The 22,213-nt window shown below is 37.0% G+C and overlaps 5 protein-coding genes across 8 annotated transcripts; 3 read left to right on the forward strand and 2 right to left on the reverse strand.

The window, feature by feature from the left end:
- Nucleotides 1-3,861: 3,861 nt before the first annotated feature.
- On the reverse strand, nt 3,862-5,952 carry LOC140870913 (heat shock factor protein HSF30-like). The gene is made up of 4 exons (XM_073273320.1): nt 5,530-5,952; nt 4,330-5,159; nt 4,184-4,245; nt 3,862-4,104 (listed from the first exon to the last, which is right to left on the reverse strand). The coding sequence occupies exons 1-2, from the start codon at nt 5,839-5,841 to the stop codon at nt 4,392-4,394; spliced, it is 1,080 nt and encodes a 359-aa protein (XP_073129421.1). The 5' UTR covers nt 5,842-5,952; the 3' UTR covers nt 3,862-4,104; nt 4,184-4,245; nt 4,330-4,391.
- A 528-nt stretch (nt 5,953-6,480) lies between these two features.
- Nucleotides 6,481-8,132, reverse strand: LOC140870912 (pentatricopeptide repeat-containing protein At1g09190). Its single transcript, XM_073273319.1, has one exon. It carries the CDS (start codon nt 8,105-8,107, stop codon nt 6,632-6,634), a length of 1,476 nt encoding a protein of 491 aa, XP_073129420.1. The 5' UTR covers nt 8,108-8,132; the 3' UTR covers nt 6,481-6,631.
- A 177-nt stretch (nt 8,133-8,309) lies between these two features.
- Nucleotides 8,310-14,449, forward strand: LOC140870911 (ATP-dependent zinc metalloprotease FTSH 4, mitochondrial-like). 2 transcript variants are annotated; one of them, XM_073273317.1, is made up of 7 exons: nt 8,310-8,557; nt 9,213-9,297; nt 11,102-11,350; nt 11,531-11,776; nt 11,862-11,986; nt 12,519-12,995; nt 13,199-14,449. In XM_073273317.1, exons 1-7 carry the CDS (start codon nt 8,531-8,533, stop codon nt 14,123-14,125), a joined length of 2,136 nt encoding a protein of 711 aa, XP_073129418.1. In that variant the 5' UTR covers nt 8,310-8,530; the 3' UTR covers nt 14,126-14,449. The 2 variants fall into 2 exon arrangements, with proteins under 2 accessions (XP_073129418.1, XP_073129419.1); XM_073273318.1 differs by having other exon boundaries at nt 11,108-11,350.
- Nucleotides 14,450-14,814: 365 nt separating this feature from the next.
- LOC140870990 (putative uncharacterized protein YDL057W) lies at nt 14,815-17,946 on the forward strand. Of its 3 annotated transcripts, none has more exons than XM_073273426.1 (7): nt 14,815-15,060; nt 15,476-15,588; nt 15,682-15,764; nt 16,257-16,378; nt 16,735-16,899; nt 16,976-17,069; nt 17,540-17,946. In XM_073273426.1, exons 1-7 carry the CDS (start codon nt 15,021-15,023, stop codon nt 17,778-17,780), a joined length of 858 nt encoding a protein of 285 aa, XP_073129527.1. In that variant the 5' UTR covers nt 14,815-15,020; the 3' UTR covers nt 17,781-17,946. The 3 variants fall into 3 exon arrangements, with proteins under 3 accessions (XP_073129527.1, XP_073129529.1, XP_073129528.1); XM_073273427.1 differs by having other exon boundaries at nt 15,008-15,145; XM_073273428.1 differs by lacking the exon at nt 16,976-17,069 and having other exon boundaries at nt 17,540-17,680.
- Nucleotides 17,947-20,088: 2,142 nt separating this feature from the next.
- On the forward strand, nt 20,089-21,881 carry LOC140870984 (acyl-lipid (9-3)-desaturase-like). Its single transcript, XM_073273419.1, has one exon. The coding sequence runs from the start codon at nt 20,331-20,333 to the stop codon at nt 21,672-21,674; it is 1,344 nt and encodes a 447-aa protein (XP_073129520.1). The 5' UTR covers nt 20,089-20,330; the 3' UTR covers nt 21,675-21,881.
- The last annotated feature ends 332 nt before the right edge of the window (nt 21,882-22,213 follow it).

The raw sequence follows: 22,213 nt of genomic DNA on the forward strand, positions 1-22,213 counted from the left end.
ATGGGAGTTCCACCCAACTTACAACATGTGTCGATCCAATGTACAGCTTTCCGACGAACGGGCCCCCCCAATAATATGAGCCGGACCGTATCCGCGGGTAGCATCTCATACATTGATCGTTGATGGAAGGTAGAAATATTTAAACAATATTTAAATTCCTTTTTTATTAATCTTGATATCAATTTTAAATCATATTTAAAATGAGGGATTTTAATTTTGAAAATTTGTCTCATCATGCAATTTATGTATGCTTGCGGGATTCATATAATTTAGTCTAAACATGCATACATCAATAATATCATATATTATTTAAGGATGATCGATCCCATTAACTAATCGACCCGTGGTTGCCAATCACAAGTCTAAGTCCAATCCTAGGTGATATGCAAGTATGCAATGCAATCCTATTACATTGTGCTTCCAATTTACATTTCTTCAGTCTTCATTGTCTGCTGGGCCCACCATTTCTTCAAATATTTGTCTCCCACTAAGTCTAATAAATTTACAATAAATTTTGATGACAAATATGAGATACATTTTTAGGGTTGGGAACGGGCCATAAACCAGGCCCACTTTTATTACATATGACAATCATATTGGGCTATAAACCAAGCCCATTAATAAACACCAACAACAATAATACAAATGTAAATCACCTAACATACACCTAAAACATTGGTCATGGCAATCGATCATCCTTTATCCATTAATTAATTCAATAATTAAATAATTGGATAAACATGCAAAGGCATCATAATTTAAAAGATAAAATCATATTTTATCTTATCCATCCATAAGATCATATCTTATCATCAATTGTACCAAAATAATTAATTTTATAAAATTTAATTTAACGGATAAAATTTATAAATTTTCCAAAAATTCAAATTTATCCAAAAATCAATTTTAAAATTTTCGTACTCGAACAATTCAATCCGATGCCTCGTGAACCAATCAAAAACAATTTTCGATCGGATCAAAAACTAGAATTTCAAAAAATTAAAATTTTAATTAAAAATTAAAAATAATTTTTTCCGGGCTGCCCGGGACAATCCCGGGCTGGGCAGCCCGTCGCTGCCCCTTGGGCAGCGACGATGCTGCCCGATTTGCCCATTAAAATTCAATTTAAATTTTCGTTTTGTTTCAAAAACCGAGGCTTAAAAATTTTGTACAATCGATTAATTTAATCGTTTAATCTGAGCAACCTGGCTCTGATACCACTGTTGGAAAACTGTGTTTAGATCAATTAAGAATTGATACCCAGTGCAGCGGAAGTTTAAAATTTTATTTTATTATATGCAACGATTCCATATATGGGTATCAAAACTTTTACGATTAAATTTGTTCAAGTAAAAATAAAATCACAATTAAATTTTTACCTCGTCAAGCAAAGGCTTGATCGTGGACTCCAACAGAATTTAATCTGCTCTTCTTGTAAATCCCGGGAACTGATGACAGTCACGATCTATCTCCGGAATTAGGTCCACGAACAAAAAACAGAAACCCTCTGATTGACTGCACTAGAAATCAATCAGAAGTTTTACGTAGAGAATAAACAGATATGATCTGTTAATTCGATTTGTAATTTTTTACAAAAATCACAAGTCGAATTTTCTCCAAAAAGAGATAGAGGATTTCGAAAATCCCCTTGAAAATTCTAGAGTGTATTTTCGAAAATTGCAATATACAATGCTTCTAATTTTTGAACCCAACACCTTTATTTATAGATAATTTCTAGTTATAATTGTATCAGGACTCTAACTCCTTAAAGCCCACAATCCATAACTTAAGCCCAACAAGCCAAGCCTGTTGTTATAGAAATTAATATAAAATTCATCGTGACTCCGATTGATAAACTGATTTCACCAATGTGCACAGAAACCATTTCTGCATCTTTTAGAGTCAAGATAATTTTTCTGAATCCGAATTCAGTGATTTCCAAAAATGCTCATCTCTATGTCATTTTAGGAAATCTCACTCCCTTTAGTTAAGAAGTCCAACTTCTCATTCATTAAATTTAACTCTTTAAATTTAACTATCTCTACGGGGTTTTAGTAATCCATTACTTGTATAACCCTCAATGGTTCAGGAATACAGCTAACCGTGGGCTCACAACTCCTTGTGACTCGGAACAACAATTTCCGACTTACCCATCGAATCATGGTAAGAGCGCCTAGCAACATTGCCCCATGATTCCCTAGGTATTACTGATAGTGCCTGCAAGAACCAGTAGATTTTGGTTAGCGTACAGTACGGTCCCTTCAACCAAATATCCCGATCGAATCAACAACCATTGGTGCATCGAGAGTCGTTCGAGATTCGATAACTATGCATAACATCTTGGAGATCTATTAATGACATCGCATGTGTTATTAAGAAAACCCATTAACCTAAAACAAATCATGCACTCTGGCCAGAGATTCGTCACACTAATATCTCCTCAGATCGCATAGGATATCCACACTCGCAAGTATGTGGTGAATCCTTGACAACAAAGCATCGACTCCTATATGTGTCGTAACTGTACCCAATCCCGACACCTGATGACCCTAATAGAGTCGGTAAACGAGTCAAAGTACAGTACTAGCATATAGAGTCTCAATAATGTTTCAAGTAATAAGGACTAATGGTGTACAACCAAAACCGCGGACTTTATCCACTCGATAAGTGATAACCACTTGGAAAGTCCGAATAGGGTAGTTCGATCATTCATCATATGAATATCCATTTGCATGCTTTGAACATCTCTATGTTCCATACCAATGAAACGTGGTACTCGGCATCGCAAATGCTAGTCTCAATCTCGAGCGATCCTTATCCTTATTTGCGGACGGCTCAATTGACTAGGAACAGTTTAGAATATACAGTGACTATAAGATGTGTTTCATGATAGCCATCCCCATGTGCTACCACATCTTACATACACTATAGTATATTCAAGGTCTTTATCAAAACAACAATAGTATATCATAATATAACAATATGAAGAAAGATAAAGTCAATGCCATTATAAAAGTGTAAATTATATTAAACAAAAGATTGTTTTACATAGAGTCATAAAAGCCTTTAGCCACAAGTTGGCTAACCGGGCACCCACTCTTTCATGAGATTGATACTCATTGTCCCACATTGGTAAAATGTGGGAAAGAACACCACTATATAATGCCTAAGATAAGACAAGGGGTTGGGGCCCCAAGGGGTACCCATGTTTGTTAAGGAAAGCGGACCTAGCCTAGGCTAGGTTCGAACCACTAGCCACGCGTGCGCCGCCGCCGTCCGTGACCGGCTCGGCACGGGCTGGGACATGATATAACTTTTTTGGACAAAAATTAAATAAGTATTTTATTTTTTGCTTCCGAATCAGTGTCAGCCCGAATCAGTGCAACGCTTCAGCCTGAATCAGTGCGACTTTTGGGTCCTAACCAGTGCGTCCTTTAAGCTGAACGTGTGCATCTCTTTGGCCTGAATCAGTGCGTCTCTTCGCCTGAACCAGTGCACCACTTCGACTGAACCAGTGCGTCTGAAGTGATGCAACCCATCAAGACAGTCTTCCAACGTCTATAAATAGACCTCTCCCCATTCATTTCTACTCTCTCATTTTCTGATTCTCTTTTCTTCTCTTGCATACTCATATCGAGTCTGAGTTTTTTAAACACTTTCAAGTGTTCGTAGTGCTTCGATTTTGTAGTGCTACTAATCGAAGTTGGAGATAGAGTTCTATTTTGAAAGACACTTTAATCAACCCGTAAGCACCTAGGCGGACAAATTTGTCTTAAAGATAAAGAGTCAAACTCTCGGCTTGCTATATACTGTGTTGCTGTGTGCATGCTGTTGAAAGATAATAACAATTTCTACCATCAATCAAATGTTTATTAATCGTTAAAGAATGCATTAATTAATATTCTCACATCAATCAAATCAATAACATAATACTACAATGTTTCAAACTAATCATTATTATTGATCACAATTGTCACTCCGACGACCCATGGGATAGATAAATATAATAAGAACATAAATGTATATAATATTATAGCTTCAAACATATGTTGAATTGCTGGATTCATTCTTCCGATCCTCTTGAAGACTTGAGAACTATTGTACCTGCATCCGCAGAAGACAGAATTGAGCTCATCGACACTTTCGCCCTGAAAAATATGATGATAAGTGAATTTCATTTAACTAAGAAAAGGATATAGAGAGTTTGATCAATTCTTTTCCTCCAGCCACGCTCACGTTAATTCCCTGAAACCAGAAGAAGAGAAGAAGCATATCATATTGGCATAAAGGTGAATCTTTGCACAGAATTGAAAATGCACCACTCCATACCAGGTGTGGGAGCAGTCAAAGCCAAAAGCTTCACAATCTTAGAACAAATAACATCTTCGGGCTTAAAGAAATTCCAACTGATCGACAAGCTCTTGTAGATCTTCATCCCACTCTGGAGTATCAGATACCAAATTTTGCACTGTTACGTCTGTGGCAGGTACTTCATCAGCGACATCAACAACTGTAAGATCATCACCGAGCAACTTCTCCCACAGTTCTTCCGTGGTAGGATTCAAACTTGCCACACCCGTGGAGGGAGTTTTCTCGTCACAAGCACCCTTTTCACCACTGCTCGATCCATCAAACATTGCAGCCGAAAGAAATGTTTCCATTTCCAGTTCAATATCTTGAAACTGCTCCTCATCTTGGTCTTCTCGAACATTCTCCGCGCTTGGACCCATTGTCAATCTTCTCTTTTGCCCAATTTCTATTCGTTTTGGATTCTTTTTCTGCTTATATTTCTCATAGTATTGCTGCAGGAGCTCTGGACTACTAAAGGCTTTGGCAAGAAAACTCATCATTTGCTGTTGTTTTGCCTCTGCGCGGTGTATCCTTTCTTCCATTTCCAGGATTCGGTCCTTCGACTTTTGCTGCTGTTTTCTAAGCTTCAAGACTTCTGTCATCAAAAGATTTCGATCTCTTTTCATTATTTCGACCTCTTCCTCCACTCCATATTGACCCAACTCTACACAAGAACCTTCACTTGGTTGAATTATGCTGCTTTGCACAAGGTTCCGCCTCCTTTTGATGGTTTTCAAGAGATGTCTCTGTCCTCCCAAAAACCCTCCATTGGCAAACTCCCATTTATCTGGATCCACTTTTCTAAAGCCCTGTAGATTTCAACATTTTAGTAACATCATAAAAACCAACACTATATTGATATCAGAACCAGAGCAAACAATCCATTGCAAGCATCGGAAATCATCAAATTAAGCAAATATTTTATTTTTTGCCCTGTCTATAAACAGATTAGCGCGTTGAACTAAACTTCCGCTCCCAGTGGTAAATAGGCCAGCAGAGCGTTGAAGTAGATGGAAAAGAGCAAGTTAATAAAAACTCACAGAATGGGAAACGCAAAATTTAATGTAAAAGATTATTCAGCAACCATTTATGGCCTAGCTAGTATGAATCTATGCAAATAATGCAGTAAATATGAAAGGCAAGAAACAAATTTGAGATGGAAATCTTGAAGACACTTACATATGTGTTGAGCTGGCGAATGAAACTAGAGAAATTGCTATGCTTGAAGTATCTTGGAAGCAAAGTGGATGAGAATTTATGAGAATCCCATACAATGAAGCTGTTCTTAGCCTTGCTCCAAGAAATCACAGAATCAGTGGAAGAATCCTCAACCATTTCAAAGATCTTGATCAAGAATGGAGGTGGACCCATTTCATGAAGACCCTCCAGCGGTCGTGGCGAAGAAGATGACGACGACGAGTAGGCTGCACCACCAACGCCGCCATCGGTGGTGTCGCATTCCCCCTGTAATTTAGTTTTGACGCCTTCCATTGCCTTGAAGATCGAAAATTCAGTCCCGAGAATTGACTTTTGAGTTTGTTTTTCGTCTGGATTTGTAGTTCCAAGTGAGTGAGGTGACTTTTATTAGGGAAGTGAGAGTGGGAAGGAAAGTTCTGGAAATTTAGAGAACGAAATTGAACTTTTTTTGAATCTCTCTTGGATTTTGGTCAGCATATTCTAGGTGGGCCTTACTGGATTCCAAGATATAGCCTGCTACAAATACAATTTGGGAAATGGTCCAGAACCCTCTAGACACATCATTTCTATAACTAGAAACTTCCTGATCTCTAAAAATTATTTGCATTTAATTTAAGGGAAATAAATTCCGGACTTGGGAGCAATTCTTTCATCTTTGTATATGCTGCGCACGAAAATTAATTGCACAAAAATGAACAACTAATTTATGGTTTTCCTTTTAGATCTTTTAAACAATTTTATCATTTGCCATAATTTAGTGTTGGCGGATAGGAATTAGGATCATGAAAACGACTAAAGTTTAAATTGCATGCATAAAACAGAAAGGATATTAAAATTAACTCAAATAAGAGATGAGATCTAATACATGAAAGAAAGGTTGTAGGCCAAAATACGAAGGAAGGAAGAAAATTTGTGACAAAGTTGTTTCCGATGGCAAATACGTGAGTCCAATCACAAATAGATTGATAAGATGTTGTCCAATACAAATTAGAATTAGAATTAATAAAACGAGTATCTATATATCTACATCCCCTTAGTTTCAGTTCATATCTCATCACAACATGACCAATAGGTAGGGGCATAATTACGGAACCAAACTCTGTCCCACCGTTTTAGAGACACGGTTCTGTTTCATTAACATTCTCGTCTCCTCAACTCCACTCCAATCACCTCTTTCGGCATAAATATTGGACAGCACCACATAGTTTCCTGAATTCCATGGTTCAAGATTTATAAGCTCCTTAACTGCACGCTCAGCAAGCTCCATTTCGCCCTTTGCGCGGCAACCACTAAGCAATGCACCCCATATAACTGCATTTGGCTTCATAGGCATCGTTTGCATAATCCCATATGCCTCCTCCACACTGCCACTGCGACCAAGCAAATCCACCATGCAACCATAGTGCTCCAATTTCGGCTGAATACGATGATTCTTGACCATCGAAGAAAATAAATCTCGGCCTTTTTGCAGCAGGCCTGCATGGACACAACATGCTAAAACCCCGACAAATGTTGCATCATTTGGGCCTATGCTGCAGTGATTCGTCATTCGTTCAAATAATTCAACTCCGAGTTCACCCTTTCCGTTGAGAGCCAAACCTGAAATCATTGAATTCCATGAGACAACATTTTTCCTAGGCATGTCCTCGAAAACCATGAGAGCTCTCTCAAGATCCCCACACTTGCAATAAAAATCAACCAGAGAATTGCCGATAGATACATATTCTGCGTAAATGCCACTCGATTGAACAAAAGAGTGTACCCAGTTTCCGATGTCAACTTCACCTAACCGAGCACAAACCGGCAAAATTGTCACAATTGTCGCCTCATCAGGTTCAAACCCCTGATACAACATTTCACGGAAAAGACCCAAAACATCTGTAAGTCTCCCACTCTGCGCCAGGCAAGAGATCACTGTATTCCAAGAAACAATACTCCTCTGGCCCATCTCCCTAAACAAACTCAACCCCATTTCCATATCTCCACACCTACAAAATCCACGAATAATCAAGTTCCAAGCGATCACATCCCGGGTACACATTTCATCAAACACCCTCTTCGCCTCCCTCATTCTTTCACAATTCACACACAACTCCAGCAACCCGATTCTTATACTAGCAAATCTCTCGAACCCAAAGACGAGAACTTGTTTGTAGACTGCTAGACCCAAGTTAAGTTCCCGGAGATTGGCGCAAGCTTTGAGTAGAGGTGCAAAAGTGAATTCATCAGGCCAAATGCCACGGCGTGTCATGTTGGAAAACATGGTTATGGAATGGATGTAAGGACCACAAAGGGAGTATCCTTTGACGAGGGAGTTGAAAAGAAGGATGTTGGGGTTAGGGGAGTGATGGAAAACAAGATGTGCATAAGGCATTTTGTTAAGTGAAGAGCATATGGAAATGAAGTGGGAAAGAAGTTGGTTGGAGCAGTGGAGATGGTGGCGAAGAAAGTGTCCATGTATTTCTCCAAGTCGGGTTCTAGTATGACGACCATGGAGAAGGCGGAGAAGCCTCCGTTCCACATCTTGTTTTGCGCTTCCTCCAACTCGACTCATGGGCATGGCATTCAAACAAGTCAAGCTCCACTTCATAGCCTCTCATTTTCTCGATACAGTATGAAACTGAAATCCAAATAATTTATATATATTCTCGTAAACAGGCTAGGCCCAGTTATCCTGAAGCCCAACAAAGAAAAAAACACTACCAAGAATCAATCTGGTCCAAGATTGGGCCCATCTCATCTCATCTCATAAAAAAAAATGTCAGTTTTAGACAAGGCAAGTTCTTGTGACCAGTCTCCTCCCCTCCTCGCCTCCAACCAACCAAGCATAGCCATAGCTCCTCCCATTTCCGATCACCTCTTACCTCAAAAATATCCCAATTTTTATCGCGCAACACTTAAGTTTTAGTTTTGAAATTCTTTCACAAGGGGCAGAGAAGAAAATCCCTTTTTTCGAAAAAATAATTTTTGGGAAATAATAAACATGGTGTTGCGACGTCTTCTCCATCAGGTCAGTTTCCAAGTTTTTAATCACTTAAATCTAATGTCTTATACTTATTTTACATGCGATTAATTTAATTTTGTACGATTAAAGCCCTGCTGTGGAGAATTGAGTGCGCCTACGAAAGCCCTAGTCTTGGAATTTTTGTTGTACTTCTGTTTTAATTTGCTGCAAGTTCTGTAGATTTAGCTGAATTAACTGCTTTAGATTCATTATTTTTTTGTGGGAAAGTAGATTGGCTATTCAGTATTTTGAAATACAGCTGTGTTGGAGGATGACTAAATTGGATTTTTCTTTGTTGATTTAATCAGTATCATCCAGTAAACGCGAATAAAGGTTTCAAGTGGTTGACATTTTGTATTCCCTTTAGCTCCGTTTTCTTCTCCTTTTTAGTTTATTGTTCTCTTCTTTCAAGTTGTTCTGGTGTGGCCACTTTGGCGCTTGGAAAGGAAAAGCTGTCATAATGCTCTGTTGCTTGTAACTTCATTGAAATTGCCATTTAATCACATTTTCTTTGGAAATTTTAGATTCAACTTGTTTCTGTATCCATTGAAATGACCACTTAATCGCATGTATGTACCTTTCCAAAGTTTGAGATTATGTATGCTTTAAGCCTTTAACTTGTTGTTCTTGTTTAGTGATTCCCCGTGCATTGCTGTTGCAGGCAAAAAGGGAACAATTTCAGCTGAGGCAATTCAGTATTTTAGCTGCCCGAAGTTGCAGAACTTCACCATATGCTAGAGGAAGTGGTACTTACCTTTTCTTTCCCAGCTAAAAACTTATGTTCAGCCCCTTTCAAATATGTAAATATTTACTCTTTTCGATCAAATTGATTGTGATACTTTCTCCTTCACAACTTCGTCGAATGGTAGCAAACTAGCACACAGAATGAAGACATTTTAGGTTGATTGATTTCAATTTAATTGGATTCTGATGGTTTTTTAATCAAAAGTTTGCTTTCTAGTATTTGTTTCATGTGAATTTGTGCTTCATGCTACTAATACTTAGATATGCTAATTGATCCGTGGATGTGTTTTATGATGATTATCTCTCACCACATGTGTGGGTAACATGAACTTGGTTGTATTAGCATAAGAGTTGAATATGTACAAATTAAGAGAAATTAGTTGTACTAGCCTATTTAAAACCTCTATTTTTTAAAATAGCCTTATTTACTTAAAATTTTATAATATGGCCTTATATCATGTAAAAAAATCCTAAAATGACCTTATTTTACCCTTTTCTAACTAAGCATAAATAAATTTCCTCTATGTATTTTATTTTTGGGTTTGACATGCAATGTTTCTTGAACAATATAAAAACTAAATATTTTGAAGTACTCAAGTTAAAGGCAAAAATTATTAATGTCTCTTGTTATTTATTATTATTATTATTATTATTATTATTATTATTATTATTATTATTATTATTTTTGGAAATATTAATGTCTCTTGTTCTAACATGACATAAAAAGTGAACTTTCAATAGAAATGGCTGCAGTATTTATAGACGACGGCGACAACGATCATTAGTATTCTATTATTTATCATTAATTTTAATTTTATTACTTTTTATTAAAATTATTGTTTTTATTATTTATTTTCTATCTAAATTTTAAAAAGAAAAATAAAGTTTGACTTCTGCACTAACTATTCCTTTGATGCAAAATGAGAGTTCTTACTTCATTATTTCTTTTTTTTTTTTTCCAAATACCACCTTATCTTTTATTTTATTATTAGTTTTGAATTTTGATGGAAAATTTTATTTTATTTTTAGATGTAATTTAATATGCATTTTGTGTTCGTGCAGAAATGATTCAACGGAATGCTAAAAATAAAAAATGATTTAAAGGGTATTTTTGAAACTTAAGGCTATTTTTTAAAAAAGTTAATTTATTAGAGATCCAATACTAATTATGGCATTTTGTGGGAGGCCGTTTTAGAAAATCCTTCATATTATTAATTGGCCAAGAATGACCCAGCTAACTTTTTAAACATAGCTTGCATGTGTCAAATTGCACATCCTTTGTAGCCCATGAAAGCATTCAGGATTGCCAACAAAGCTTTGTTTAAACCAGCGATACTTTTACTTATAAATTAAAATTAATGCTTAAATGTGCATTGATGAAATCATTTGATAAATATTGTCTCCTCATTCTGAACGAGATCATGGCATGTCATGTCAATCTTTTGACAATCCTGGACAAGGGTAATGTCCCTCTTGAGATCGGCTCAAAATGTAAAAATCCATTTTGTCAGTATGCATTTAGCAAGGAGAAAAGGTCTGTAGGTTATTAAAGACAGTGCATATCCATGTTCTTTATGTGTTTTGAGTTCTAGTAGTGCCTTTTCTCCTCTTTTGTTCCGAATGCAATTGGAAATTAATTTAATCTATTATCTATTGCATCTTTGTTTGGTTGTCATATCTGCTTCATGATTAAAGTGATTGATTTATCGTAGAACATTCAGTAATTTCATGCTACTCTCTTGGTTACAATCTGTTCCTACCCTCTTTAGTTTTCTCATGTTGTGCACAAACTTCATTTTACTCTAGGAGCAGAATCTATTGGAAGGCCCAATTATTTTGGCAGTCTAGCTCGTAGATTGCGGGAAACAGATGGATCAAATGACGGTGCATATCTTAAGGATCTATATCGTCGAAATGATCCAGAGTCAGTCATAAGGATGTTTGAGAGTGAACCTTCGCTACACGCTAACCCGTCAGCTCTTGCCGAATATGTCAAGGCTTTGGTGAAGGTTGATAGGCTGGATGAAAGTGAGCTTCTCAAAACATTGCACCGAGGTGAGGATCAATGAGAAAACTGTTTCCAATTGTAATACTTGCTACTTTTGATTAATATATTCCTACCTCGGTAAAGCTATATTGAAAGAACTACTCCCCATTGTTTTGTAACTCCTATTCTCTGGTTACGGATTTGTTTTGTACCTTGAGAGCTATTATTTTGACTGGAGTTATATGTAGGGATCTCGGGTGCTACTAGCTCGCAAGTGGGTGCAGAAAGTGTTGGAGCACTCTCAGCTTTTAGAAATGTGGGGAAATCTTCCAAAGAGGGAGTTCTGGGTACTGCAAATGCACCTATACATATGGTGACCGCGGAAGGAGGACACTTTAAAGAGCAGTTGTGGCGAACTGTTCGTGCTTTGGGTTTATCATTCCTTTTAATTTCTGGTATTGGGGCTCTAATTGAGGATAGAGGAATTGGCAAAGGTATGTGCAGCCAGATTTCTTGCTTCGTGATCCAGTGTTTTCTCTAATTAAATGATAAATAATCTGCTTCTCACTTTGCGTATAGGGCTTGGTTTACATGAAGAAGTGCAGCCTAGTATGGAATCTAATACAAAGTTTAGTGATGTGAAGGGAGTTGATGAGGCCAAAGCTGAACTGGAAGAAATTGTACACTATCTTCGTGATCCCAAGGTATTGCCTTTATGGGTCTATTGTTTTGTAAACCCCCAAATACACGCCCAAAAGAATGAAGTACTTGTGAACACTACTGTTTTAAATGTTTGTTTTCGGTGATTGCATTTAACATGATGTCAAGAGATTTGACTTTAGAACTTGTGTGTTCCCTCCAAATAAGTTTGGTATATAGCCATATCAGATGATTCTTTGAAATGGCTTTAGTTTTACTCTGCTTCCATGTCTCAGTGTTACCTTAATTCGTTTTCTTTCTCCATCAATATTCAATTGCAAAAGCTTTTAAACTCTTCAATGGGAGAAAGCAGTTTTGGAGGGTTTGGTTGAGGGCGAATTTAGCACTGGAATGAGGGTTGTTCGGACTATGTTTTCGGGGGCAAAAATGACTTGAAAATGCAAGTTGTTCCTCACACCTTACGTGTTCATCCACTCTCTTCCTTCCTTTCTTGAATTCCTAAACCAACTCCTGGTACTGGTTTGCGGAAGGAGTATAAATATATATATTCTCACTTTAGCTAGCTTGTCATTGCAGCGTTTCACCCGTCTAGGTGGAAAGCTTCCAAAGGGAGTTCTACTGGTTGGCCCACCTGGCACTGGAAAGACAATGTTGGCAAGAGCTATAGCTGGAGAAGCTGGTGTGCCATTTTTCTCTTGCAGTGGGAGTGAATTTGAAGAAATGTTTGTTGGTGTTGGAGCTCGTAGGGTGAGAGATCTCTTTGCTGCTGCAAAAAAGCGGTCACCTTGTATCATTTTCATCGACGAGATTGATGCTATAGGAGGGAGCCGTAATCCAAAGGATCAGCAATACATGAAAATGACTTTAAATCAGTTGCTTGTTGAACTGGATGGGTTCAAACAAAATGAGGGGATTATCGTGATTGCTGCGACTAATTTTCCAGAGTCATTAGATAAGGCACTGGTGAGACCTGGGCGGTTTGATCGCCATATTGTTGTCCCTAATCCTGATGTTGAGGGCAGGAGGCAGATCTTGGAATCTCACATGTCAAAGGTAATTGCTTCCTGTGAACATTTGTTGTTTCTTGAGTACCATTGGTGTTTTTACTATGCATTGCTTCCTGTGAACATTGTTGTTTCTTGAGTACCATTTTATCTCCGTGTGGTATCAAGAACGAGTTAATTAGTTGCTGGTAACATCCGTTTGATTCTAAATATTTGAAATTTCAATGCTTCAATTTTCACGCCGTCGTGTAGGTACTCAAGGCTGATGATGTCGATCTGATGATAATTGCAAGAGGAACACCGGGATTCTCAGGTGCTGATCTTGCAAACTTGGTCAATGTTGCTGCTCTAAAAGCTGCAATGGATGGTGCCAAAGCAGTGACCATGTTTGATCTAGAGCATGCGAAGGACAAAATTATGATGGGCAGCGAACGGAAATCAGCCGTTATTTCCGATGAATCACGGAAACTAACAGCATACCATGAGGGAGGACATGCTCTCGTAGCCATTTATACAGATGGCGCGTTACCAGTACACAAAGCAACTATTGTTCCACGAGGTATGGCTCTAGGTATGGTTTCTCAGTTGCCAGAGAAGGACGAAACGAGCATATCTCGTAAACAAATGCTCGCACGTCTTGATGTTGCAATGGGTGGCAGAGTAGCTGAAGAGCTCATCTTCGGGGAAAGCGAAGTGACTTCAGGTGCGTCTAGTGATCTTCAGCAGGCAACAAACCTTGCCCGAGCAATGGTAACCAAGTACGGCATGAGCAAACAGGTGGGTGTCGTCACTCACAACTATGACGATAATGGTAAGAGCATGAGCACCGAGACTCGGCTCCTAATTGAGCAGGAAGTAAGGGAATTCTTGGAGAGGGCATACAACAATGCCAAAACGATTCTATCCACACGTAACAACGAGCTTCACGCTCTGGCCAACGCATTGCTCGAGCATGAAACACTTACAGGAAGTCAAATCAAGACTATGCTTAACCAAGTGAAGTCTCAGCAGACTCAGCAGCAGCAACAGCAGCAGATCATTGCAACGCAGAACGGTAGTAATTCACAGTCCCCAGTTCCCCCAATGACACCAAATGCAGCCGCTGCTGCTGCCGCAGCTGCTGCCGCGGCTGCAACTGCTGCGGTCAAAGCAAAAGGGATTGCCCCTGTTGGATCTTAGCATGTTACATGCTCCTCTAGTAGTGGTGCTGGAAAGAAGAGGATCTACTTGGAAGATTCGGGCCCAACTCTATTCGACAAAACGTGCTGGCTGGTATATCAGTTATAATGTGCATATGCTTGGTTCTTTGCATGAGTATTTTGGTCCTGTGAAGAATAATCGCGGTTCGTATTACGGCCGATGCGGCCGTTAATGTGTAGCCTTTTAATTTAAGGGAGAAAGCCGTAAATGCAAAGGGCAATGAATACTCGTTGTTTCAATGTCGCCGTGGAACTATTTTTATCTTCTTCATCTTTCCATAAACTTTTTACCCTCTTCTGAAAATTAGAATCCCATATATTTAATTAACAACGATATTTTGTGATTTTATTTTTATGTATATAATATGTGAGTGTAGTATATACAAAATGTAAAACAATTAACTTAAAATTCGGATTGGTTTTACAATAAAAAAACTATACACAAAAAGTGTTTTTCTATTTCGATTCAAATGATGAAATAGTGAAGAATATATATATATATGAATTTTTAGCTGGTCAATCATGTTTTTTCATTTGGTTCGCGATCACTAAAACCTGGTAGGGGGTTTTAGTGATGCGACAGCTGAAAATTATATATATATATATATATATATATATATAATCTAAACAAAGAACTGAAGCAGCTCCATTAAAAATACTTTTTAGAAAAAAGTTGTTTCTAGCCCGTGAGTGGGAGAACTAATCTCTCCAAAAATTTTAAATAAAATAAAGTTTCTACATCAAGATTTCAAGTTTTCTTGGTATGATATATATTAATTTTATACTGCATTAAAATTTCAGTTTATAATTATATGCCTTGAGGAAAGAAAGGTGAGTCCTGAAAGCGTTTGGTGGAAGCTGAGGAAAGGATTCTAATGTCGGAAAAGCAACACAATCAGCTGTTAGATTACGCGGGTGCGTCTCCATCTACCAGTAATATGCTGCTACACCATTTTCTGGGAAATTTTTTGTTAGTATGAATCTTTACTTCACAGCAATGGTGAGTAGCGTGAATAGAGTAAATCGAAATTGCACGCCCTTCCCTTCATTTGATATGGTTGTTTTGATTATCTGTCTCTCTAATTTATTTATAATTTTATGTGGGCTTGTACTTTTTCTCCTATAATTTGAAAGAACAAAACCCAGAAATTTTCATGTATTGGGTCTCTGTAATATATTTAATCTTGTTGGGAGGTTGCTTTCTCTTGCAGCTGTTAGTGCCAAATTTTTTTTAGGGAAGAAGTGAGTTTAGTCTTTAAAATCCCGTGATCATGGATAATTTCATGGGACTTTGTTAACTGATCTCTATTTCATTTTTCACCGGTTATAGAGCTGAAGAGAGTGATTGTACACAACACTCATGGAGAGAATCTAATGGGGATATTGCATGAAACTGGCTCTCAGGAACTTGTAATTATATGTCATGGATTCCGATCCTCCAAGGTCCGTGACTCTTGTCTTGCATCATATCAAGGCTCCACTTTTTACAAAAAAATTGTTCTTGTTTAATTTATTTGATTTTCGGATTTTTTGTAGGATCGTATCCCTATGGTGAACCTTGCTTTTGCTTTTGAAAGAGAAGGGATCAGTGCATTGCGTTTCGACTTTACCGGCAATGGGTAAGTGTTCGCTGATCAGGTAAGGCTAGCAGGACAGCATGAGTGGTTTTGTGAATCTGTGATGTGTACTCTCTTCATAATTTCCTTTGATGTAATGTTTTTTAGTTTATTTGAATGAGCCAATCTGAGTTTTAGTTGTTGACATTTTAGCTGAGTAATTTTGTGATGAAGCATCTAACTGAAATCGAAGTATAAGTAGTTTCTAAAACAACTTATATGGTTAATAGACTTGGTACTTGACTGTGCTGCAGGCAATAATCGGTCTTTCTTACATTTTCCTTGCCCCATTGCCAATATATAAAAGAAAAAAATAAATTTGTTTACATAGGAAGTCTTTTCCTACCATATTATCCCAAATTATTTTGTTACAAGAGTTTTAACCTCTTAGTATTCTATAGTGGATGCAAGTATTTTTGGCCGAATCACATTAATCATGGGTTGTATTCTCTTTATTATACTGATTCTTGAAATTTTCAACTTCATGGCATTTAGGGAGAGTGAAGGTTCATTTCAGTATGGAAATTACATCCGAGAAGCTGAAGATCTACGTGATGTGGTTAAGCATTTTCATGCAGAGAAACGTTTTGTCATGGCAGTTATTGGACATAGTAAAGGTGAGTTGCCTCCTGCTAACTAGCTGGTAAGGTTGCTTGAGGCGATGTTTTATGCTTTCCAGTTTCTAAAGTCTTTTTGGTGTAACTGTATTAAAAGATGCATGATTTGTGTTAACTAGTAATAGTGGTCCTTAATGCTTTGTTCATCTGCCTACGAGGCATTCGGATGGCTCTGTGGCTTAAACTGTTTAAGTTGCACTGGGACAAACAATTATATGGCAATCATGCAGTACTAACTACTACAAATGTGTTGAACACCCAGTATTTTACTGGATTAATATTTTTGCCGCTTTAATTTGGTTATCATTTCAGAAGAATCAATTAATCACATGGGGTATTGGATGGGAATTTTATAGGAGGAAATGCGGTCCTTCTATACGCATCGAGGTATAATGATGTAGAAACAGTCGTAAATATTGCTGGTCGCTTTGATTTAAGGAGAGGAATTGAAGGTCGCCTTGGTAAAGACTTCCAAGAGAAGATCGCCCTGGATGGATTTATTGATGTTTTCAACCGAAAAGGTACGTATATTATGTGTTGTTTCTGTTGTGATGGCTTATTTTTTTATTTTTTTTTTTCATTTCATGGGTTCCATAGGAGAGATTGAATATCGTGTGAGTAAGGAAAGTTTGACGGACCGAGTAAAGACAGATATGCTTGCTGCATGTCGACCCATTCCACTAAGCTGCAGGTTGGAGATTATCATGTCGTTACTTGTATTTTTTATGGCATATTAGATCTTACATTAAGATGAAGATTGTTCCATTCGTATCCGGTATCACTAATCTTAGCTTGCAATTAGTAGATCCTAGCTAATTAGTATCGAGAAAATCCTGCTTTCCAAACTATGCACAATCAATGTTGTTAAAATTCACAATGTGCGTACCTCTTCTCAAGTTTCAGTGAGGCTTAATCCTTGCACCTTGACTCAAGAGCAGGCGCAACCCTTCGATTAAGTGCACTTATTGAAGTTCAGGGAACCTCTTAAGCACGCCATAAATGTGTTTGGGGTTACATCCAGAATGAAAAACAAGATAATCATTTCTGTCTAGGGACTAATGACTAAAATAATATGTTAAGAAACTATCTTCTTATTTGCATGTTCCTTTTAGTCTCTTCATTTCATGAAAGCTTATGCATTTATGTTATGAATTGATGCAGGGTGTTGACGGTACATGGGAAGGAAGATGAAATTGTACCAATTGAAGATGCGATTGAATTCTCAACCCAAATAAAGAACCATACTCTATGTATAGTTGAAGGTGCAGATCACGAATACTCAAAACATCAGATGGAATTAGCTTCACTTGTTGTGGACTTTGTGAAACAGAAATCCAAGCCTAAGCGAAACCCCGCACTGTCTTTCCGGAGAAGTAGTGAATCTACGGGTTCTCGTCTCTAGTTTGTTCCTATATGATTGTGTTGTCCCCGCGGTCTTCTTGAAGGATGATATATGAACAAAGCAGCATCATATTATTTACGAAATGGCGCTGAGAAATGTTCTTTGTTTGATTTAAAGGCTGCATGACTTGTATGTTTGTGTGCATGTGGATCTACAAAGTAAGGCGTTGGAGGAGGTTTTGTTTTTCCTCAACCAGCTACAAAGGTATTTTGAAACAGTGTTTTTATAACCGAACCGGTGATCGAACCGGTCTACCTAAAAAAAACGGTCCAACTGGTCGGATCGTTTTAACCGAACGATTCAATCGGAAAACCGTTTATATAATATAATATAATAAATAATATATTTTAAATTTTAAAAACTCAAAAATATATTTAAATAGACAAAAAAAATATATTTGTCATAGTTTGAAAGCTAAATAAAGATGTAAATATATTCAAAATATCAATTATAGTTATAAATTATTTAAATATTGAAATATTTAATTTTAAAAAAACTAATAACTATTAAAATAATTTTTTTAATGAAATAAAAATTTCAAATAATAATGTATATACATAAAAAAATTAAATTTAAAGTTTTAAAAATAAAAATTTAAATTTTCAAAAAAAAAAAAAAAAAATTCGAAAAACTGGTATTTCCGGTTATTGATCGGTTCAACCAGTTCTTGACCGGTTTTGATCGGTTCTGACCGGTTGGACCGGTTTTTCGGTTCTTAGAAGAGAACCGGACCGGATCGGCGACCGATTCCCGGTCGAACCAATCGAACCGGCCGGTCCGGTCCAGTTTTAATAACACTGTTTTGAAAGACTGGATGAGATCATTTTAGCCATTTAATTTAATAAGCAATACTTCTTTTTTCAAACTTCTCTACCTCACAGGCTGTCTTGAGAAACAAAAATAGCAGGCGAGAAAAGGTAGTGAAAAATATGAAATATTTATGCGTAGTATTGTCTTGAGCATATGAATCAATTAAAAAAAAATGATAAGCTTTAAAGAGAAAAAGATGCTATATGTCCATAAATTGTAATGTATAAGGTTACATGTTACGTTTAAAACGAAAAAAAATAGTTAAGGAAGTGATGATTTCGATGATAGATTTGAGATAATTTGATAATTTTAAAAATAATATATAATCGTGTATCTAACATATAGCATTATTGATGATACAAATTATTGGAGTGTTGGAAAAAGGATATGCTGACATGCTTTGTGCATATTCGGATCCAATTTCACGAATCCATCTTTGCCCATTTAAAATCTGAAATAGTATTGGCTCCATTCCCATTCTATAATATTAATATACTTGTGCACGGAGACGCGTACACATATAATAGAGTATAAACTTCGTAAATTAATATATCAATATATATATATGGTATCTGCTAGATAATAAGTTTTTGCTATTTCAACTCGATCTAAAAGGATTTTAAAAAAAAATAACTTTGAAAAATTAACAAGATGACATTGACAACTACTTTGAAAAGTTTTACACAACTCTAATTTAGCATTTATGTCGTATTAACCATTCATCAAAATCAAAAAATACCATATTTTTCTTAAAATAGAAATATATTGTTATTTATATTTTACTGTACTACGAATTAACAAAAATCAATCAATTTATCAACTGATCGATATATTTTTATTTTAATTTATACATAGAAGTTGTAAAGTTGTAGATTCAAATATGAAGAGTATTCTAGCACGGGCCCATGCATTACAATCTTGGTGGTGTTACGAAAGAATCATCTTGATAAATATACATACAATCCTTACAACAACAACAATATTATTATTAAGGTTAAAAAAAAAAAACAACAATATTATTATGTTATTAAAATGAAAAGAACGGTCGAGTAAAGAAACACTGCCAGTCTGTTGAGTTACCCTACCAATTCTCATGTGTTTGTGTCACCTTCCACCACGATCCAACCACATGCAATAATATCTGTTATCATTTCACAATTTTTTTTGTTTTCGTGTTTATTATTATTATTTTTTGTGCTTGTCTATTTTTATTTTTATTTTTATTTTGTAAAAAAAAGGAAAAAAAAAAGTTTATGTGGCAATTGGGAATCACATGACATTCATCATCAAAACAAATCTTACAAATATTTGATATTTTGACATAGTTAACAAAAAAATCCATGATTCATTCAGATAATATCGCTGTTAATCGAGCATTCATGAAGGTATTAAATGTTTGTTAGTAATAATAATAATAATAATAATAATAATAAAATGTTAAATGAAATTTATATATTAATTAAATGGCGTTTCAGTCTCAGATTCAGAATCAGCACACTTCTCTTTTATAGCCAGTTCCGCAGCTCTTCCTTAACCTCTTCATTTCACGCACACACATTTCGGGATCAGATTCACAATCTCTCCCTCACTTCAATGACATAAAAAGGGGGAAAATCCGATCTTTTTCTCAACCAGAGAAAGGGGAGAAGGGATAAGAAAAGGATTTTTTTTTCCCTCCCCAGATCCCTCACTCTCTCGTCCATCTCTCTTTCTTTCAATTTCTTGTATCGTCGGCGTAAAATGGGTGTCCAGAAAAGGTACATTTCATCAGATGAGCTCAAAACCCACAACAAAAAAGGGGATCTTTGGATCTCTATTCAAGGGAAAGTGTATGATGTTTCAGAATGGGCGAAAGATCACCCTGGCGGCGAGTTACCGCTCTTGAATCTTGCGGGACTAGATGCAACTGATGCATTTGTTGCTTATCACCCGGGCACAGCCTGGCAGTATCTTGACAAATTCTTTAATGGGTTTTACTTGGAAGACTATTCTGTGTCTGAAGTGTCCAAGGATTACAGAAAACTAGTTTATGAGTTCTCTAAACTGGGACTTTTCGAGAAGAAAGGCCATGGGGTTTTGATTTCAATGTGCTTGATGGCGTTGCTGCTTGCTGCGAGTGTTTATGGGGTGATTTTCTCTGAGGGTGTGATGTTGCATTTGCTCTGTGGTGGTTTCGTGGGATTTCTTTGGATTGAGAGTGGTTGGATAGGGCATGATTCTGGTCATTATCAAGTGATGATGACTCGAAAACTCAACAGACTTGCCCAGCTTCTGTCTGGGAATTGCATCGCAGGAATCAGCATTGCTTGGTGGAAATGGAACCATAATGCTCACCACATCGCTTGTAACAGCCTCGACCACGATCCAGATCTTCAACACATCCCGTTTTTCGCCGTGTCTTCCAGGTTATTTAACTCAATCACTTCTTGCTTTTACGAGAGAAAACTGGAATTTGACGCTTTGTCCAGATTCTTGGTTAGTTATCAGCATTGGACATTTTATCCTGTGATGTGTTTTGCTAGGATTAATTTGTATGCACAATCAGTCTTCTTGTTGTTATCTAAGAGAAAAGTGCCCAATAGAGGGCAGGAGCTATTAGGATTGCTGGTGTTCTGGACTTGGTACCCTTTGCTTGTTTCTTGTTTGCCCAGTTGGGGTGAAAGGGTGACCTTTGTCTTAGCGAGTTTCGTGGTTACGTCTACTCAACATGTTCAGTTCTGTTTGAACCATTTCTCGTCTAATGTTTATCTTGGATTGCCTAATGGAAAAGATTGGTTCGAGAAGCAAACAACTGGAACTCTCAATATATCATGCTCGTCTTGGATGGATTGGTTCCACGGTGGCTTGCAATTCCAAATCGAACATCATTTGTTTCCTAGGTTGCCTCGATGCCAACTCCGGAAAGTCGCTCCCTTTGTAAAGGAACTCTGCAAGAAACACGGATTGCCTTATAACAGTGCATCGTTCTTGGAGGCAAATGCTATGACCATCCAAACACTTAGAAATGCTGCGCTGCAGGCTCGGGATCTCTCCAAGCCAGTTCCAAAAAATCTTGTGTGGGAAGCCGTCAACACTCATGGTTAAATCCAATGAATGCTGTTCACATTTATGCTTATCTCACAATTAGCTTGCATTGTTTTTTGAACAATTTTTTTTTTTTTTTTATGTTCTTGTCTCCATATTTCCTAGGATATGATGTTTGTCGAACAATGTTGAACATTGATTGAGTACTCTTATTAGAGCTTCAAAATGTTTGTTTCAATAAGTAGTGATGCTGTCTGAATTTATGGTATGTAATCTGGGGTTCCTTAGTTCTTACTTTTAATGCAGTCGAGGGTGATGACTATCTGGTTGAGTTCGATGCTCAAAGCAAACTCCTCAACTGGAGGAGAAAATAGTTTGAGCAAACTCATTTAGCTACCACTGCAACAAGTATTTAGCAGATAAGTGCAAATTTAGTTTGGTCTTTAGAAATGACAGATGCAAAAAACCATTCCATCCGATACAGCCTGTACATAGACTTAGATCCAAAAAATCTCTCTTTAAACATCTTCACATACAATACATAATGGAGACAGCTGTGAATATACCAAGAAATGTGGTCCAAATCCCAATCGAGCAAG

This window comes from Henckelia pumila, unplaced genomic scaffold (genome assembly GCF_033568475.1).
Source record: "Henckelia pumila isolate YLH828 unplaced genomic scaffold, ASM3356847v2 CTG_298:::fragment_3, whole genome shotgun sequence".
NCBI lineage: Eukaryota > Viridiplantae > Streptophyta > Magnoliopsida > Lamiales > Gesneriaceae > Henckelia > Henckelia pumila.

Coding starts and splice junctions, on each gene's coding strand:
- LOC140870912 (XM_073273319.1), bottom strand. CDS start 8,107: ATGCCCATGAGTCGAGTTGGAGGAAGCGCAAAACAAGATGTGGAACGG.
- LOC140870911 (XM_073273317.1), top strand. CDS start 8,531: ATGGTGTTGCGACGTCTTCTCCATCAG. Junction 8,558..9,212: donor TGCGACGTCTTCTCCATCAG/GTCAGTTTCCAA, acceptor TTGCTGTTGCAG/GCAAAAAGGGAACAATTTCA. Junction 9,298..11,101: donor ACCATATGCTAGAGGAAGTG/GTACTTACCTTT, acceptor ATTTTACTCTAG/GAGCAGAATCTATTGGAAGG.
- LOC140870990 (XM_073273426.1), top strand. CDS start 15,021: ATGTCGGAAAAGCAACACAATCAGCTGTTAGATTACGCGG. Junction 15,589..15,681: donor ATGGATTCCGATCCTCCAAG/GTCCGTGACTCT, acceptor GATTTTTTGTAG/GATCGTATCCCTATGGTGAA. Junction 16,379..16,734: donor AGTTATTGGACATAGTAAAG/GTGAGTTGCCTC, acceptor GGAATTTTATAG/GAGGAAATGCGGTCCTTCTA.
- LOC140870984 (XM_073273419.1), top strand. CDS start 20,331: ATGGGTGTCCAGAAAAGGTACATTTCATCAGATGAGCTCAAAACCCAC.
- LOC140870913 (XM_073273320.1), bottom strand. CDS start 5,841: ATGGAAGGCGTCAAAACTAAATTACAGGGGGAATGCGACACCACCGAT. Junction 5,160..5,529: donor TTCGCCAGCTCAACACATAT/GTAAGTGTCTTC, acceptor TGAAATCTACAG/GGCTTTAGAAAAGTGGATCC.